Here is a 21,090-nt window from a genome sequence, read left to right on the forward strand (position 1 = left end):
ATGCTGGCCCATGTCAGAGGACTCTAGCGGGCTGCTGTCAGCAGCCTTTGTCCCTATAGGGGTGATGGGCTATTCTTTGTCCAAGATACGATGCCAATCAAGTTTTCTGCTTGATGGCCATGTACTATAGCTCTACTTGGATTACTGGATGTTAATTTTCCAAACGTTCCCTTGATGCTGACACTTAATTGCATCCTTGGAATTGAATGCTTAGGTCCAGTCTTGGATCAAGGTTGGAATGAAGTCCGGAGCAAAGTGGCCCAATTGAAACTCAAACTGATTACTGAAAAGTAAGTGTAACAGGATACACCTGGGTAATAATCCACAGGAGAATGCCAGCGGCAGAACTGCACTGTTTCAGCTTGCCCAGAGGCACAGCTTCTTCTGGAGTGCAAGTCTACAAAACGAAAGGTGGAATGGTTTCTGGCTTTTGCTAATTGCTGTATGCAATAGTCTGCCATTTATTAACACTTGGGTTTAACCAAATTGGTTGAAAACACCTGCGATAGTGGGGAACACAGAAAGAACCCAGCACTCCTGACTGAATGTGTTTTGACTCCTTCAGCACTCTCAGGCATGAACCGGTATCCCCTGTCTACATGAGCAACGTCCAGCACCTCGGTGTGAAGGGACCGCAGAGCACTGGTCTAATCCATTATTTAAATTACTTAACTGCAGCACTGAACAAACATCTTAGGCACAAATATAGATATACAATGCCTACAAAAAGTGTTCACCCTCCCCCTCCCTGGAAGTTTTCGTGTTTTATTGTTTTACAACATTGAATCACAGTGCACTTAATTTGGCTTTTTTGACACAGATCAACAGAAAAGACTCATTCATGTCAAAGTGAAAACAAATTTCTACAAATTGGCCTAAATTTATTAAAATTATTAATTACGAAATAATTGATTGCATAATTACTCACCCACTTCAAGTCAGTATTTAGTAGATGTACCTTTGGCAGCAACTACAGCCTTGCGTCTGTGTGGATAGGTTTCTATCAGCTTTGCACATCTGGACACTGCAATTTCTCCCCATTCTTCTTTACAAAACTGCTTAATCTCTGTCAGATTGTATGAGGATCATGAGTGAACAGCCTTTTTCAAGCCCATCCACAAATTCTCATTTGGATTAAGGTCTGGACTCTAACTTGGCTACTCCAGGACATTGAGTTTGTTGTTTTTAAGCCTTTCCTGTGTAGCTTTGGCTTTATGATTGGGGTCATTGTCTTGTTGGAAAACAAATCTTCTCCCAGGTTGTAATTCTCTTGCAGACTGTATCAGGCTCCCCCCTACCCCCTACCCCCAGGAATTCCCTGTATTTTGCTGCATTCATTTTGCCCCCTACCTTCACAAGCCTTGCAGGGCCTGTTGCAGTGAAGCATCCCCACTGCATGATGCAGCCACCACCATACTTCATGGTAGGGATGGTGTGTTTTTGATGATGTGTGGTGTTTGGCTTATGCCAAACTTAACATTTAGTCTGGTGGCCAAAAAGCTCAATTTTGGTTTCATTAGACCATCAAACCTTCTTCCAGCTGACTTCAGAGTCTCCCACATGCCTTCTGGCAAACTCCAGCTGAGATTCCATGTCAGTTTTTTTCAACAGTGGCTTTCTCTTTGCCATTCTCCCATAAAGCTGCAACTGGTGAAGCACCCGGTTAATATTTGTTGTATGTGCAGTTTCTTCCATCTCAGCCATTGAAGCTTGTAACTACTCCAGAGTTGTCTTAGGTCTCTTGGTGACCTCACTCACTAGTCCCCTTCTTGCACAGTCACTCAGTTTTTGAGGACAGCTTGCTCTTGGCAGATTTGCGGCTGTGTCATATTCTTTCCATTTCTTGATGATTGACTTAACTGAGCTCTAAGGGATATTCAGTGACTCGGAAATTTTCTTGTATCCATCTCCTGACTTGTGCTTTTCAATAGAAAATTTGTGGGCAGAACTGAAAAAGCATGTGCAAGCACGGAGGCCTACAAACCTGACTCAGTTACACAAGTTCTGTGGAGGAATGGAACAAAGTTCCAGCAACTTACTGTGAGAAGCTTGTGGAAGGCTACCCAAAATGTTTGACTCAAGTTAAACAATTTAAAGGCAATGGTACCAAATACTAACAAAGTGTATGTAAACTTCTGACCCACTTGGAAAGTGATGAAAGAAATAAAAGCTGAAATAAATCATCCTCTCTACTATTATTCTAACATTTCACATTCTTAAAATAAAGTAGTGATCCTAACTGACCTAAGACAGGGAATGTTTTCTAGGATTAAATGTCAGGAATTGTGAAACACTGAGTTTAAATGTATTTGGCTAAGGTGTATGTAAACTTCTGACTTCAGCTGTATATACATAGACATACACACACATATACACATATACCTAAGACATATACACAGTACTGTATGTCGACCAGATGCTGATGAAGTGCAACAGGGCAGTGCTATACTACAGCTTTGCCCTGATAGCACTCATTTTCAGGCATACCCAAGTACGTTGATCTTCCCAAAGACTTCCAATTTACAAAACAGAAACTGTGCAGGTTTATTAAAAATGTTGTTCAATCGGACAAAAGGATGTTACTACATTATACATCCAATGCAATCTTAACAAAAGTGAATAAAAATATTAGGACTACAACCCAAGAGAAAAGAAGACAAGGTCATTTCATCCATGTGCCCAACAATGGGCAATTTGGCAAGCAAGGCAACCTAGTCTGTTAACGGCCAGATTTGGGAACAGCTTCTTTCCAACTGTGATAAGACTGCTGAACAGATCCTGACCCGGATCTGGGCCGTACCCTCCAAATATCTGGACCTGCCTCTCGGTTTTTTTGCACTACCTTACTTTCCCTTTTCTATTTTCTATTTATGATTTATAATTTAAATTTTTAATATTTACTATCGATTTGTACTCCAGGGAGCACGAAGAGCAGAATCAAATATCGCTGTGATGATTATACGCTCTAGTATCAATTGTTTGGCGAACATAAAGAATAAATTATAAATTATTATAATTATAAATTATAACAGTATTGTACAGTAACGTGCAAAAGTCTTAGGCACATGTAAAAAATTCTGTGAAGTGAAAATGCTTTCAGAAATAATGAAATGAAAAGTTTATAAATATTAAAATTTACTATAAGGAGCAGTAGACAGTAAATATCTAAATCAAATCAACATTTGGCGTGACTTTAAAACGGCATCAATTCTCTTAGGTACACTGTCTATAGTTTTAGAAGAAAAATCGGCTGGTAGGTTGTTCCGAGCATCTTGGAGAACTAGTCGGCTGACTTTGGCTGTCTCACTTGCTTCTGTCTCTTCAGGTAATCAGATAGCCCCGATGATTTTGAGATCAGGGCTCAGTGGAGGCCATACCATCTGAAACCATATAAAAATAAATCTACGGTTCCCCAGACTTCTGCAAGTACTGTACATGCATGACATGTTTCTGCATCTTACCTTACAATATAAAGAGGCAAAGTCCTTTTCTATCCATGTGATTTCTGACTTTTCCTAAATTAGATTGCAAAACAAAATACATGTGATTCAGATCAGTTGGCGACTATAGATTACCCATTTGTGTAGGCTAACAGCAAAAAGGTTTAAAGTTGATTGGCACACATGAGAGAGTAGAACATGGGATTTTACAGCACAGTACAGGCCCTTCAGCCCATGAGGTTGTGCTGACCTTTTAACTTACTGAGATCAATTTAATCCTTTTCTCCTGCTTGGCCCTCCCATCATGAAGACATCATGAAACACAATACCTCCCATGATTAATCCTAGCTGAAGTCTTTAAGCAGCATGTGCAAATGACACGTAACACAGAACAGTACAGGCCCTTCAGTCCACAATGTTGTGTTGACCTTCTCACCAACTCCAAGATCAACAACCCTTCCCTTCCACATCCCCTCTTATTTTTCCTGTAGGAACTATCTACAGTAAGAGTCTCTTAAATGCCCCTAATGTATCTGTCTCCAACACCATCAGAAAAAATGCACTGGAAAATGGCAGATGGAATTTAACGGAGACAAGCGTGAGATGCTGTACTTCACTGGCACGAACCAGGGTAGGTCTTACACGGTGAACGGTAGAGCACTGAGGAGTGCAACAGAACAGAGGGATCTGTGTATACAGGTCCATAATTCATTGAAGGTTGCATCACAGGTAGGTAGGGTCATAAAGGAAGCTTTTGGCACATTAGCCTTCATAAATTAAAGTACTGAGTACAGGAGATGGGACGTTATGTTGAAGTTATAGAAAATGTTGGTGAGGCCTAATTTGGAGTATTGTGTGCAGTTTTAGTCACCTACCTACAGGAAAGATGCAAACAAGGTTGAAAGAGTACAGAGAAAATTTACAAGGATATTGCCAGCTCTGGAGGACCTGGGTTACAACGAAAGACTGATTAATTTAGGGCTTCATTCGTTGGAATGTAGAAGATTAAAAGGAGGTTTGATAGAAGTGTACAAACTTATGAGGGTATAGATAGGGTAAATGCAAGCAGGCTTTTTCCACTGAGGTTGGGTGGGATTACAACTAGAGGTCATGGGTTAAGGGTGAAAGGTGAAAAGTTTAAACGGAATATGACGGGAAACTTCTTCACTCAGAGGGTCGTGAGGGTGTGGAATGAGCAGCCAGTGAGCTCAATTTCAATGTTGAAGAGAGTTTGGTAGGGGTATGGAGGGCTATGGTCCCAGTGCAGGTCAATGGGAGTAGGTAGTTTAAGTGGTTCAGCATGGACAACATGGGCCTGTTTCTGTGTTGTACTTTTCTATGATCTATGACCACCCCTTTAAGCACCTTCTATGCACTCACCGTTCCGTTAAAAAAAAATTTACCTCTGACATCTGCCTATATTTTTTCCCAAATACCTTAAAATTAAATTAAGTTACAGGAGTACAGTGATATAAGGAAACAATGTGTCACTAATGGAATTACTCTTCTGGAAGGCAGCACTGATCCAATGGACCAAATGGCCTCAGCCTATGCTGTTAGAAGTACAAGATGCTTCCACAGAATCTCAAATTATGTCCCTCTGCGAACACCTTTCTTGGTACGTAATAATAGCTTGCTGTACTAATTTGTCAATTTTACCAGCTCTTCCTTTGATCAGACAATTATAGAATTTTATTTAATATAACAGACTGTGCAGATGTTACTTAGTTTCAAATACAAGAGCAGAACATGACAATACATTAGCAAATGGAGAGCTTAAAAGTTCAAGTGAGATACTGGGAGAATTGACTAATCGTATCCCCCCCAGCACCACTATTTTATACACTGACCAGCTAACGCTAGTAATTATTAATTTATGAAGGAGTCTCACACAGGGAGAGATAATAACAGCTACAGCAAGGTGCAAGGATTTTTCACTCATCTTCTGTTCAACTACCAGTTTCCTTGGAACCAGAATTTGTGATGGAATTCAAATCCATGGACAACAGCTACTGTCCATTGCCTCCACCACAAGGCCTTTTCAGCCTCCTGCTTCAGTTGCTAGCAACAGCCACCCATGTCCACAATATAACCACATTACAACCAAACAAGTTATAATTCAGCTTTTAACATGAACGAAGGAGATATTTTACACTGCCTCTCAAATTAATTGCATCAATGGTTATATCATCTTGGTAATGATAAGCTTTGCTGTAGAGTCTGTCAGCCGCACTCGCACTGTACCAAGGGTCAATCTGACAAGATGGTGGAATGGAGTGAATATCACAGAAGCCACTTGTTATTTATCAGCAAGAGGATAACATTCCCACCCAGTCTAGGACTACCAAAGCTAACAACTGTCACACCCAAGATCAGTTAATAATACAAACAGGAGTTCAAATTTGGGGTATATTGCTCATAAGTAATTTTCAGATTACCATGTGTAGAGCTTTCATCATTTCAGTCCTTAAGAGAACCACCGCCATTTTAAAACTAACTTGTGTAGCCAGATAATTTAGGCTGGTGCTATCTCTCAACTGAAAAAAATGTTAGTCATTGAGACATCCTACTTCTCTAACCTCACACAGCTCCATTTTTACAAATAGAGAAATGAAACTTTATAAAGTCACTTCCAAGCAAACAGCCGACTGGTATCTCAGATGGAAATAGTCTCAGAGAAGCAACGAAAAAAAAACCCAATCTTGGTATCTGAAATGGGACACCACAACTTCCCATACAAGCTCAAACTCTTAAACACAATCAAGAACTAAAAACTCACCTCTTGTAATTTGGCTTTAATGCCAAACAGTGTCTTCAGCATACTGTTTCAGTACTAGTTCAGTCTCCCATGCCCACAATATAACCACATTAGAACCAAGCAAGTTATATTTCAGTTTTCACTCAGGGGCTTGTGCAATTTCCTTTTAAAAACCACAATGGTCACTCATAATATACATCACAAAACACCCAATTCAGATAACAAGTTGTAGTTCTTCCAATGAAACAGTTCCTGAAGCAGAGTCAACTCAACTTGCCCCTTCAGCATTTAAGGACTACAAACAGGCTACAAACTCTTCTGTGAAACTTGAAGCTCCCCAGCTATGACCCACAAAATAAAATCAGTCCTCATTGCAATAAATGGCACAGGTGGAAGAAAGTTATTTCTCCAATAATTTTCTTTTTAATTCTTACATTTCTGGAGGAAGTTTGAAACTGTTATCTGGGACAAGCCAAGACAAAATACAAATGTCACAAGCTCTCTCCAATGGATTTTAATACCAATATAACAGTGGCAGATCTATATTGCCAGTCTCCTTAAGCCCTTGTTTGGGCAGGTGTTTGTAAGCTGGGGTAGGCCTGTACCATTTTATCAGAATTTTAAAGTACGTCCATGTTACTGAAATCCATTTGAAGAGTACTCACTGATATACGTTGTTACACCATCGTGTATTTGTGTTGTTCTAGCAATCAGTACCCAGAAGTTACATAATAGTAATGTTCAATTATCATTTCATCAAATGTATTAATTTTTTAATATTACTTTAAAGACTAAATCCAAAATCACTGTTCAAACAACAGGGCTTATTAGTGCAACACATACGCAATGCTGGAGGAACTCAACAGGCCAGACAACATTGATAGTGAGGAGTCCAAGGGATTTGTTGTGGACTTTGGGAAAGGAAAGTAGGAAGAACACACCAGTCCTCAGCGGTGGAAAGTCTGTGGCTTTCACACTTCCTTCTTGGGTTCCTCAGAACACACAAAACTTTTGTTGAAATGAGTTATCCTCAACCATGACAGACTGATGAGGATGAGTAGTTTAAGATGGAGGACATTTTTGTTTTAAAATGAAGTGATGTTATGCCACCTCCAGACTTGACAGCATTTATCAACATCCAAGATTAAAAACCGCAATGCAGTTCAGATTTCACAATAGCAGATGACAAGAAAACATTTCACATGCATTCAGAAAGCAGGAGCAGGTAAACCCTTCAAGATACCAGGTTCCCAACAAACTGCATTACAGAGTTCAGTTACATGCCAAGCATCAAGACCACACATTTATAATTTAAACATTCCCACTAAACTCTTATTTTATGAGGTTATGGGTTCATTAAGGTTACTACAGCTGGGGGTGGGGGGGTGGCAGGTTGTTCCCACTACCCATTAAATGCTCCCAATGGCGTACACCTCAAATAGCCCCTGACAACCAAAACCAGCTCCCGGCCTTCACGTGTGGCTTAGCTCCTAAGCCCAGCAAAACCAATGCTACTGACAGGAGAAGGGGCAAAGGTGGGTTACTGGTGTCTTGGAAGCAGGTGCTTCAGGCAGGTGGGGCTTGTCAGCCAGGGTTGCCAGCTCATCTAGAAGGAAAATCCTGAGCTCAAACCTCCTCTGCCTTGCAGCAATATCCATTCATGGGGAAGACTTCCGGAGAAAACTCAGAGGGAAAACCCCAGAGCTGGAGTCCCTAAGGCAGTCCTACATTTACTTCAATGCTGACTGGCAACCCCTGCGAACCTGCTCGTGCCAAACTTTTTCAGTCCCTGCCATTCCCTTGGCTTCATCGGGTGTGTGGAGAGGGGGAGCCCGCTACATGGGCAACAGCTCTTTTTTTTTTTATTAAGTGCAATCGTGAACAATAGCCAGATCAGAAATGCTGATCAAATCAGCTAGTTCCCAAAGAGAACTCTGACAGGCCAATCAGATGGTTCACTGCTGCTCAGCGATAACAGGCACAAAGGGTCGCTAGCCCCCGTACCCCAGAAACACACCTGAGCGGTGCGGCAGAGGTACATGCTATGCATGACCTGATCTGAAAGCATCGTGTTGACTCATAACAGATCGTGTTCACGGTGGAACAGCTTGGTCAAGGATGGGGTGATCAGCACTGATGGACAAATTATACCTCCGCTGCCCCGGTACTCCATATCGCACTGCCCAGGCTTGTGTATCTAGTCAGCTAGGATACAACATCCACGGTCACCCTGACCGACAGAGGACTCATTCTCACGAAATAACCTACTGAATCATACTTTTTTTTAAATTATTATTATTTGCCCTAGTCTGATGCTTTGTTCCACTTTAACTGGCTAGCTTGCCCTTACTAATGTCTCTTCCTTACACTATGATAATAAGAGGCACAATGAAGTGGGAGATTAAAAGGATATGAAATCAAGTAATAACATACTGATAATTCAAGGCAAGGCTGAGTTTATTAATATGTGCACAAGATGAACTGAAAATCTCACGTGCAGCTGCAACACAGGCACCGAGCATCATACAAGTAGCATCCCACAGTGACAGCTTGGCGCCATACCACACAGGCAGAAATGGAGACCCTGAAACACACCTGGGACACAACAGAAACCACGGCCAAGGACAGATAGAAATGAAGGATCTTCATTGCTGCCCTAATTGCCAGTGGCGTAACAGGCAGTAACTAATGACAAGAAAAACATTAAAAATAAATTATTCACAATATTTGTAAGAAAGAACATAATTTAAACAGCGTCCATACCAGACCATAAAGCAACCCGTCAGTATATTTTCAACATCTGCAGCCCATCATTGATTCTGTTATAGTTATTATTCTATCGACTTATTGAGCATGCCCACAAGAAAATTAATCTCAGGTTGTATATGATAACGTATGTACTTTGATAATAAATTTACTTTGCACTTTTTAAAAAAAATTTGTTAGAATGTTCAGTGACATGCTGAACTCCTTAAAAAAAAAGTAAAGATGCTGCTACATTTTCCTTATGATCTGGCTATGGTCTTGCGATATGTACAATAACTTGCTTCACTGGTCTGGGCAGACAAGTGCCACCAGGAGGAGAGAGTCAGTCAGTGAGTGAGTTTTTCTTTACTGGTTTAGTTTAAGGATTTTTGTTTACAATTTTTATTTGTCAAAATCTATTAATTAAAAATGCTGGTCTAAACATCCACCATTTTAGTCACTACAAACTGAATGTGTTGAAATATTTCTAAATATTGCAACCTTGTACAATTTCCCGGTTCATTTTCGGTATTCTTCCTTTTTCTGTTCTTGTTAAAAATGTAGAGAAGGTAAAATGTGAGAAAGTTGGCGGGAGGGAGAGAAAGATGTTACAAAGAAGATAGTGTAGCAAAGTGAAGGAAAGGTATCAGCAAAAGAGGTGGTAAGGACAGAGAGGGAGAAGCGGGGGAGGGGTTAGAAGCAAGACAGGAGGTTGGGAGCAAACATGAGGTTAGGAGTGGAAATGGGGAAGAGGAGTAAGATCAGGAGTATAGTGGGAGAGAAAGAAAAAAACAACAGAATGTTGAAAGTAATCAGTAGGTCGAGCAGCATCTGCAGAGGTTGAATTTTCAGGTCAAGACCCTGAATCAGCACAGAGGGATGGGGAAAGATGTCCTGTCTGTAGTACTACAAGGGAGGGTGGAACAAGGTTGGAAGGTGATAGCCAGAGGGTGATCTGCAAAATGGTTGCCTAGTCTACACTTGGTTTCAGCGATGTTGAGAAGGCCACATTGTGAACACCAAATTGACCATGGGAAAATGATGCTGGAGTGGTCATAATGGGGGGACAACAAAATAGCAGATGAACTGAATAAGTATTTTGCATCAGTCTTCACTGTGAAAGACACTAGCAGTATGGTGAAAGTTCCAGGTGTCAGGGGATGAAGTTAACCAAGACTACAGAGAGAAGGTTCCTGAGAAATTGAAAGGTCTGAAGGAAGATAAGTCACCTGGACCAGATTCTGAAAGAAGCGGTTGAAGAGACTGAGGAGGCATTAGCAACTAGATTCTGGAATGGATTCGGGAGACTGGAGAATTGCGATGTCACTTTTCTCTTCAAGAAGGGAGACAGGCAAAAGAAAGGAAACTATAGACGAGTAAGTCTGACCCCAGTGGTTGGGAAGATGTTGGAGTCAATTATTAAGGAAAAGGTCTCGGGGTACTTGGAGGCACACAATAAAATAGGCTGTAGCCAGCATGGTTTCCTCAAGGGAAGATCTTACCCGACAAATCTGTTGGAATTCTTTGGAAGTAACAAGCAGAATAGACAAAAGAGAATCAGTTGATGTTCTGTACTTGGATTTTCAGAAGGCCTTTGACAAGGTGCCACAGGAGGCTGCATAACAAGCTACGAGCCCATGGTATTACAGGAAAGATTCTAGCTAGGATAAAAGAGGGGCTGATGGGCAGAAGACAAATAGTGGGAAAAGGGAGCCTTTTACACTTTATGTATCTGAAGAAACTTTTGGCATCCTCTTTAATATTATTAGCTAGCTCACTTTCATATTCCATCTTTACCTTCTTAACGATTTCAGTTGCCTTCTGTTGCTTTTTAAAAGCTACCCAATCGTCTAACTTCCCACTAATCTTTCCTCTATTACAGTATATGCCTGTTCTTTGGCTTTTATGTTGGCTTTGACTTTTTTTGTTAGCCATGATTGTGTCATCTTTCCTTTAGAATACTTCTTTCTCTTTGAGGTGTATATATCCTGTCCCTTTCCAATTGCTTCCTGAAATTCCAACCATTGCTGTTCTGCTATCATCCCTGCCAGTGTTTTTTCCCCCCTATCAATTCTGGCCAACTCCTTTCTTGTGCCTCTGTAATTTCCTTTTACTCATGTAATACTGAAACATCTGACTTTAGTTTCTCCTCCTCAGATTTCATGGTGAATTCAATCATATTATGATCACTTGCCCCTAAGGGTTCTTTTACATTAAAAACTCTCTATAATCAATTCTGATTCATTTCACAGCACCCAACCGAGAAGAGCTGATCCTTGAGTGGGCTCAACCACGAGATGCTCTAAAAAGCCATCTCATAGGTACGCTAGAAATTCCCCCTCCTAATTCAGCACCAACCTAATATTCCCAATCTACCTGCATTTAGAAGTCCCCCATGATTATTGTAACATTGCCCTTTTGCCAGGCATTTTCAATTTCCCGTTGTAATTTGTTGGCAATGTCCTTACTACTGCTTGGGGGTCTGTATGCAACTCGCAGCAGGGTCTTTTTACTCTTGCAGTGCCTTAGCTGTTTCCACAATGATCCAACACCTTCCAACCCTATATCACCTCTTCCTAATGATTTGACTTCTTTTTTTTTTAAAACCAACAGAGCAACACTGCCCCCTCTGCTTTCCTGCTTATCCTTTTGATACAATGTCTATCCTTGGACTTTAAGCTCCCGGCTATAATCTTCCAGCCATGATTCCGTGATGCCTTCAACTTCATACCTGCCAATCTGCGACTGTGCTGCAAGTTCACCTACTTTATTCCGTATACTGCGCACATTCGGATACAACACCATCTGTCCTATATTCACCCTTTTCGATTTCGTTTCACCATGCTCAACCTTTTCATTCCTAACTTTGTCTGAGGTCTTACCAACATCTGCCTCCACAACCTCTCCACTAACTGTTCTGGCACTCTGGTTCCCATCCCCCTGCAACTCTACTTTAAACCCCACTGTGCAGCATTAACAAACCTTTCTGCTATCATATTATTCCCCCTCTGGTTCAGGTGCAAACCGTCCCTTCTGTACAAGTCCCACTTCCCCTGGAAGAGAGCCCAATGATCAAAAAATCTTATGTGGTGGTGGTGGGGAGAAGATACCAACACATGCACACTCCTTTCTCACAGGCATTTGTTTCCTTGTACTTTGTTCTAATATCTCCGACATGTCAATGAAGACAATTTATTTATCCTCCTTTCCCACCCACACACCGTTTTCAGTTCATCAAATGGTTTTAATTCCTGTCTCCACTTTGCCATGGGGAGCATCATTCTAAATAACTGGAAGCAATCCACGTTTTCAGAATTCTCGTGCACAAATTAGGAGTTCAAAATGGTTACAGGTACCCAAGTTATTGAAATTTGAGAAACAGGTGTGAAGTCTTGATTCTGCTAATAATGACCCTCACCAAAGCTCCTCTTAATTGCAGAAGCATTCAGTAATCCTACTCATGACCTTACTCGTCTCCACCAAAGGAGGTGTAGGGCACTCCTTCTCTCCACTGGCCTGCAGGTCATGCTTGGGCAAGGTGTAGCACCTGATTAGCGCCCATCTCCCCCCCCCCCCCAATAAGGGTCATGTGAAGCCATGGGAGCCATGGATGGTCGTATGAGCAGCTGGTGCACATCACAAGTCCTGGTTATGTGACCACTGATGCCAGGCAGACAATCGCTGAAGAGTATTGATAATGGGTGGGGTCGCCCGTCTTGCAAAGACACTGCCCAGAAGGTGGCAATGGCAGACCACTTCTGTAGAAAAATTTGCAAGAACAGTCATGGTCACAGAAAAGGCATCAAACAACATGGCACATAAACGAACAATTCACGATGAAAACACCGGTTGCCCCAACTTGTCAGCTTAACTCATCAAAACTGAAATAATGTGCATTCACTGTCGACCTGTTCAACTCATACACCACATCACTGACTAACTCACTACTTTAGGAGCCATAGCTTCACCTAAAAATAAACAGCAGGATAATTTTTGTCGTATGAAGTGAAATGGACAGGAGGTTTCTGTCAGGAGATGCATTTCAAATCTAAAAGCAATGCATTCTTTTTGTGCTTCATTACTTAAATTGCACAGAAACTCGTGGCAAATATCTTCCTTCCCATGTGCTTTTTTTTAAAAGAGCATTTTTCAACCACTGCAAGAGGTGATAATACACTCCTACACAAATGCATTACTTGAAATTCGTGTTCTACGGCAGATATTTCAAGTGTAATTCAGATGCTGAAATCAATCATAAAAAAAATTCTAGTTTCATTAATCTTCCAATTTGGGCTTTTGAGAAAAGCTGGTTTACAAAAGCATTTTAACGGTGGAATGGATTTAGCAGAGACCATCCATGTGACTGCACTCATTGCTAACCTTAAACACAGATATTCTAAAATTCCAGCTATCTCAAAAGGTATTCTCCATTTTGATTATTGATTACTAGTATGTGTATGTGCATTATACTTTATTGTCGTTAAACAATTGGTACTAGAACGTACGATCATCACAGCGATATTTGATTCTGCGCTTCCCACTCTGTGGATTACAAATATTAAATATTAAAAATAGTAAAAATTAGTAAATATTAAAAATTTAAATTATAAATCATAAATAGAAAATAGAAAAATGGGAAGTAAAGTAGTGCAAAAAAACCGAGAGGCAGGTCCAGATATTTGGAGGGTACGGCCCAGATCCGGGTCAGGATCCGTTCAGTAGTCTTATCACAGTTGGAAAGAAGCCGTTCCCAAATCTGGCTGTACGAGTCTTCAAGCTCCTGAGCCTTCTCCCGGAGGGAAGAGGGATGAAAAGTGTGTTGGCTGGGTGGGTCGTGTCCTTGATTATCCTGGCGGCACTGCTCTGACAGCGTGCAGTGTAAAGTGAGTCCACGGACGGAAGATTAGTTTGTGTGATGTGCTGCACTGTGTTCACGATCTTCTGCAGCTTCTTTCGGCCTTGGACAGGACAACTTCCATACCAGGTTGTGATGCACCCTAGAAGAATGTTTTCTACAGTGCATCTATAAAAATTAGTGAGGGTTTTAGGGACAGACCAAATTTCTTTAGTTTTCTCAGGAAGTAAAGGCGCTTGTGGGCCTTCTAGTATTTACTAGTATGTATAGCCCCCATGTCAGCTACCCCGCAGAGTGTTATACGGCCAGCTACATCATGGTCAACACTCAGCTGGAGGGCTGAAGAAGCACTACAAGGATCAGATGAAGAATGCTTTAAGGAAGTGCAAGATCAGACCCAAGGACCTGGAGGATGTTGCTGCTGACTGTACCACTTGGCGACAGCTGTGTAGGGACAGGGTTCATATTCTGGAGATGGAAAGGACAACCAGAAGACAGCAGAAGAGAACCAGGAGAAATGCAGCCATGGTTGCCACCACTACCACATATACATGTCCCACCTGCAATAGAGCTTGTGAGTCCAGGATAGGAGTGTATAGTTATCAAAGATCTCGCCGTTAAAGGAGTGGACATCGTCATTGGATTTCGATGGACAACCGAAGAGAAGACTAGTATGTGTTAATTCAACAGAATCCCTGGCAATCAATGACTGACCAGCAAACCATTAACAAAAAGAAAAGGCTTAAGTAGTGACAAAATTGAAAATTTAAATCCTTTACAGAGCATTAAATAAAGGTTGGTTCAGGGAAATCTGGAGTATTAATACAATAGTTATATACCTAGGAGGGGTGCATTGGTAATCACAGATTTAAATAATGTGATAGATTTAAAGAATAGATTATTAATAGATAAAGATAAGTATCTAAAAAGTTATTTCATATCTATCAAAGTTAAGTTAAGGTCTGTCCCGAGCCTTATAGGCTCATCAGGCCAGTGCTTATGCCGGTTTCCGTGGCGTGAAACGATTGAGAGTACGAGACCCCCCCCCCAGATAGGACGTCAGTCTATCGCGAGGTTAACCCCCAGCATTTTGCCAGTACACGTTTTCAGCTGGGTGGACTGGAGCAGTGTGTGGTTAAGTGCCTTGGTGAAAGACACAACACCCTGCCTTGGCTGGGGCTCGAACTCACGACCTTCAGATCGCTAGTCCAACACCTTAACCACTTGGCCACGCACCACACATATCTATCAAGAAACAATCCAAATTTCTCAATGGAAGTTAAATGAGCAAGAATATTTCCTTGAGAGATGTATTTTCCTAATAAAAAGATCAAAGATAATAATAAATTCAATGAGAATTAGAAGAGCTTGAGGAAACAGAAAATAATAATCAAAAAAACCCAAAGAAGGGAAAAGTAATTTATTTCTACAAGAAACAAAAATAAACACAAGCACCAGTGAGACAAAGTCAGGAGAAATTTGAAGAGGGAAGCTGATAAAAACAGTACATGTCACAAAACTATTTAAGCAAGGGTCAAACAGGAGGAACCAAAAAGTCATTAATAGCACAAAAGTAAAACTATAAGGGAAAAAGATAACACAAGTCTCTTTAATATGACCAACATTTCATTATTGCTGCAGAGATGGCAGCCCTGTCTGTGATGTTATTTCAACATTCTCAAGATTCTTGAGCAAGACCAATAGATTAGATTTGTTACCAGTGCAATCCCACTCCTTTAGCAATGATAGAGAGAAATAGAAAGCTAACTATAAACCTATTGGTTTAACTACCATTGATGGCAAAAATGCTGGAATCCATCTTTAGCCAAATGGGGGGAAAAATCTCAACAAGTGATTTTTTTTTCACCATTCATTTGTTTGACAAATCTAATTGAGATTTTTTGAAAATGAAGCCATAGTAGATAAGGAAATTGATTTACCTCCTGTTAAGCTTATAGCGCTCTCGGCACTGAAAGTACATTGAGTGCCAAACAAGGCATCCAAAAAATGAACTGTCAATCTGGCAAGGCCACAGCACAGCTCTAAGTGCGGCAGACATAACCTAATACTGTACACATTGCCACGTTTGACTGTGGTCAACAGAAAGTTCAGGGAGGAGAATGCTCAGACATTTCTGATCTCAAACACAGTGGAGGCCGGTGCTTGAGTGCTGAAGACGTGGCTTACAAACATCTTCTGCCAGATATGCTCCAAATAAGATCCATCTCAACCTCCCACTTGAGAGCCCCAAAGAAGTTTGCCTTTAGTCAATCCACATGGCATGAAGAAATGGCTGAAAGCACTGATTACAGCAATTTAGGAGCATAAGACCACAGAACATAGGAGCAAAATTAGGTCATTCACACATCAAGTCTCCTCCGCAGGAGAATGGGATTAAAAGGGATACTCCCTCACAACCCTATTCTCCTGCCTTCTCCCCATGACCTTTGACACACTGACAGACCAAGAACCTATCAAGCTCGGTTTTAAATATACACAATGACTTTGCCTCCACAGCTATCTGGAGTGATGAATTCCAGAGATTCACCACTAATGTAGCCTTGTGCTGTCTCACATAGTCTAATGTAGTTTTGTGTTGTTTCATGTAGCGCCAGGGTCCTGGAGGAACATTGTTTTGTTTTTACTGTGTACAGTACCAGGAGCTTATGGTCAAAATGACAATAAACTTGACTTGACATCTAACTAAAGAAATTTCTCCTCATCCATTCCAAGTGGACATCCTTCTATTCTGAGAACGTGCTCCCTGTCCTAGACTCCCTCACTATAAGGAATATCCTCTCCACATCCATTCGATCTAGGCCTTTCAATATTTGATGGGATGCCATAGAGGGAGTACAAAGAAGGTTCACCAGATTGATTCCTGGGATGGCAGGACTTTCATATGAAGAAAGACTGGATGAACTGGGCTTGTACTCGTTGGAATTTAGAAGATTGAGGGGGGATCTGATTGAAACGTATAAGATCCTAAAGGGATTGGACAGGCTAGATGCAGGAAGATTGTTCCCGATGTTGGGGAAGTCCAGAACGAGGGGCCACAGTTTGAGGATAGAGGGGAAGCCTTTTAGGACCGAGATTAGGAAAAACTTCTTCACACAGAGAGTGGTGAATCTGTGGAATTCCCTGCCACAGGAAACAGTTGAGGCCAGTTCATTGGCTATATTTAAGAGGGAGTTAGATATGGCCCTTGTGGCTACGGGGGTCAGGGGGTATGGAGGGAAGGCTGGGGCGCGGTTCTGAGTTGGATGATCAGCCATGATCATAATAAATGGCGGTGCAGGCTCGAAGGGCCGAATGGCCTACTCCTGCACCTATTTTCTATGTTTCTATCTCACTGAAACCTCCGTCATTCTTCTAAAGTCCAGTGAGTACAAGCCATCAAACATTTCTCATATGTTAACCCCTTTCATTCCTGAGATCATTCTTGTAAACCTCCTCTGTGCCATCACCAATGCCAGCCAGGGTGCCCAAGACTGGAGCAGGGGGGTGGCACGGGTGCAGACACACACAGTCCTGAGACAACAGGAAATAGGTTTACTGATTCCAAACAATTTGGTTATTGATCATTGCAGAATGTCTCTCAGGTGCTTCCCACTCCCACCCCTCTCCCTTCCCCTTTTCCCAAGCATGACTCCCCTCTTCCTGCCCCCTTCCCACACTCAGTCCACAATGGAGACCCATATCAGAATCAGGTTTATCATCACTCACATATATCATGAAATTTGGGTTTTTTTGCAGCAACAGTACAGTGTAATATATGAAACTACAACAGCATTATGTAAAAAGTCTTAGGCACCCTAGCTGTATATATGTGCCCAAGAATTTTGCACAGTGCTATAGGTCAACAAAGTAGTTTAGTCAACAAATTAAAGTTAGTCAATAAAGTTTAATGTTAGTCAACAAACTAAAATATGCAAATATTTTACTTCTACTATAGGAGGCATAGAATACAAAGTAGGATTATGCTAAAAATATAAAAATAACGATGGGATAAGACTAGACAGGCACTTTTGGAACAAGTTAGATGATGCAAGAGTTAACTGAGGTGCATAAAGTTATGATGGTGAACACAGAGTAAAAGGAAAGGACTAATTTCCTGAGCTGTAGGAACAAAAGCTAGAGACAATTGCCTCTGAACCAACTAGGATGAGGATTGGATGGGAGACCAGGTGGTGGTAGGGGCCGGAACTCGCTGTCTGAGCAGGAAACAGATGCAGAACCCTTAGCCACATTTCAAAAGTATCAGAAGAACCGTGACCCGCAAGTTTCCAGAGCTGCTCCTGAAAGGTTTGATTAGGCTGGGTAGCTCTTCAATAACTAGCACAAATAAAATGCCTCCCGTAAAATATATTTTCTATGAAACCGCACAGAAAATAAACTTGCAAAAACAGCAAACAACCACAGAAGCAGAAGGTACATTGGCCATTGCTGGAAATTCAAACCATTTCATGAAACTAACTTCATTTGAGGGTGACGAGGTGGAGGTACGTCTCTACCAAAGGAGGTGCAAGGCGCTCAATCCATCCACGAGCCTGCAGGTGACCCTTAGGCAAGGGATAGCACCTGCTTAGCCGTCCTTACTCCCTCTCCCACCCCAGTCAGGGTATGTGAAGCCAAGGGAACAGGTGGTGGATGGTCAAATGAGCAGCCGGTGCACACCACAAGTCCTAGTCTTGCGACCACTGACACCAGGCAGACAATCTCTTAAGAGTATTGATAATGACTGGGGTCACCCATCTTGTGAAGGCAGTGGCAACCCACTTCTGTAGGAAAAAATTGCCAAGAACAGTCATGGTCGCGGAAAGACCACGATTGTCTACGTCATACCACACGGCACCTAACGAATGAATGAACTTCATTTGGAGTTAGAGTTTTGTTCTCTGTCCCTAAAGGAAGGTGTGATATTCTTAGCTTAGGGTTCATTCAGTTTAGATTTTCTAGGTTGATTCCTGGGATGTTGGACTACCCAGGAAGGCAAGCCTGAGTAAGACTGTCCAACTCACACCTGAGTTTAAAACAACAGGAGCTGATCTCTCCAAGATGGTTGGTATAGAGTGCAGATAGTTATCCCTGGCTGGACAGTTTAGGCCTGGGTCCACCTTCAGCAGGAATAAGGGATCAGCCACTTGAGGCTGAGCTAAGAAATCTCTTTTATGCAATTGACTGTAAATCTTGCAATTCCCCTCCCCAGATGCCAGCCTATAGAGGTGGGGTTTAGCGGTTTTGCTGGCTGCACGCCTTAAAGAACCTACTCTCTCCTCGGCATTATGGGGGCTGCAAAGAAAAGAGCCATCAGGACGGTCATGGAGACTGCTGAGCAAGCCTCCAGATGGCTATGGATCAAGAGGTGTGACCTGTAGACCAATGCTGCTAGGATACAAGCCAAGGCCTGATCAACCCTGGCTGGGTCACCTTGGCGAGAGTATCTGGTTTTGAAAGACCTGAAACACGCAATGACCACAGGTTACATTACTGATAATGTGTCCCAGCACAACCTGGGATGTATCTCAGCATCATAGAAATTAGAAACTAAACAATTACTCTTTCTCAAGCCATAAAAAAAACTTATCAAAATTTCTAATCAAGTTAAATCAATTTGTTGGACTCAATGTTATCTAACCAATCATTTCTGACAATCATACCATTAAAAAATGTACAACTCATGAATTAAAGCAAATAGTTTTAGCGAGAACAGAAAATACATCCTATCATTTATTTGTTTTGATTCGACTGGAGAAGCCAGCAAATAGAACAGCCTGTGAAACAGCAGGAAATCACTAATGTAATGACAAACATTAATAGATTCATTGTAATTATAACAGTAAAAAAAAAGGGTATGACAGGAATTGGAAAATCATGTGAAGGATCTGGCAATAAAAAGCTGCTTTAAAATTATGCAATCTTTAGCTTCAGCGCTTTTGAAATACAAAGCTAGGTGGCACTGTAGGCTGTGAGCAACAGCTGTAGGAGCTTTGGGGGATATGGAAAGGCTAAGTGAGCGTGCAACAACATGAAACACAGGACACAACGTGGTAAACCCAGTTCAACCATCTTAGTAGAAAGGCAGAGTATTGCTTAAATGGAGAGAGAGGTTGATGGCTTCATGTCTATGGACTCGCTTTCATGAACTTCAGTTCTGAATGCCTTTTGCTTACTTTCATTGTTTGCACGATTTGCTTTCTTTCCCGTCTCTCTGCACATTGGATGTTTGGCGGTCTTCTTTTTAATTGGATTTCTTTGCTTTGAGGCTTGCTGTACGAAGACAAATCTGAAGGTTGTATAAAGCACACTGATAATAAATGTACTTTGAACTTTTGCACCCTGGTGTTCGGAGAGACCCAGATATCCACATGTTCAGATCAGCAACAGTGAACATGTAGGTACAGAAAACAGTCAGGAAAGACTACTCTCTGTTTCTGTAAGCATAAGAGTAGAAATAAAAATGTCAAAGCATTTTTTCTCCAATTCTTTGCAGTCAGGGTATGGTCATAACATGGAATTCTGCAGGAAGCTCTGATTTTCTGACACAGGAAAGGATAATCCAGCACACTCCACACTTTGCCCACTGGATGTTATTTCTATAAGTATCTCAGTTATTATAAGTTGTTCCCTTATTAAGATGTTACACTGTACAGTAACTTTTCTAGTCAACCGAGAAAGTAGGAAGGGAATGCGGGAATTAGCATCCCAGTGGACTGGAGGAGAGCTCAGGAACTGAGATCCTGGTTTGTTAAAGAGAAAACTGCCACATGACCTGGTGAATCAGATACCAAACCACTGGGATTTCTAAATACTCAAAATAGCTTTTACTGTACCAGCATTGGAAAGAGTGCAGCAAAAGTTCACCAAATCAAACCCTCCTTTGTCGTACAAGAGCCGTTACGGCTGGGCCTCTATGAAAACCTAGAAGAACATGATCTCACTGAAAAGTACAGCCATCAACCTCGGTAAACATTCATTCAGTCCGCCACTAGAAAATGGTGGCAGTGTCCACAATCTACAGAATGCACTGCCCTTCCTGGGCCAGGCTTCTTTCACAGTACCTTTAACTTCTAACAACTTCCATAAAGGATGGCAAGACCAGGGGATTCCGGTTCTTTGGGCCGTCGATTAAATCAGGACAGCTGCTAATTTCGGACAATTCTTAAAGAACAAAAACTAATTGAGAAAATAGTTGGGATTCCCCTTCACTGATCTGGGACACTATGTGACTTAGTTTCAACAGGAGACTGTTTGGCAACGGTTTCTAACTAGTGTCAGTCATGTGCACTTGT

The 21,090-nt window shown here is 41.6% G+C and overlaps 1 protein-coding gene across 3 annotated transcripts in view; it reads right to left on the bottom strand.

The window, feature by feature from the left end:
- The window catches only part of rps6ka1 (ribosomal protein S6 kinase a, polypeptide 1), a 172,947-nt gene that overhangs the window by 96,239 nt on the left and 55,618 nt on the right, over positions 1-21,090 (bottom strand). The window contains exons 1-2 of one of the 3 annotated variants that reach the window (XM_072247338.1): positions 6,220-6,308; positions 3,462-3,515 (exon numbers count right to left, since the gene is read on the bottom strand). The exons of 1 other annotated variant lie outside the window; for it this stretch is intronic. In XM_072247338.1, the coding sequence (XP_072103439.1) occupies positions 3,462-3,515; positions 6,220-6,261 (96 nt within the window). In that variant the 5' untranslated portion in view covers positions 6,262-6,308. Of the gene's footprint in view, positions 1-3,461; positions 3,516-6,219; positions 6,309-21,090 lie in introns of those variants that run through there. One more of the 3 variants, XM_072247335.1, reaches the window with a different exon arrangement.

Source organism: Mobula birostris, chromosome 30 (genome assembly GCF_030028105.1).
Source record: "Mobula birostris isolate sMobBir1 chromosome 30, sMobBir1.hap1, whole genome shotgun sequence".
NCBI classification, from domain to species: Eukaryota; Metazoa; Chordata; class Chondrichthyes; order Myliobatiformes; family Myliobatidae; genus Mobula; species Mobula birostris.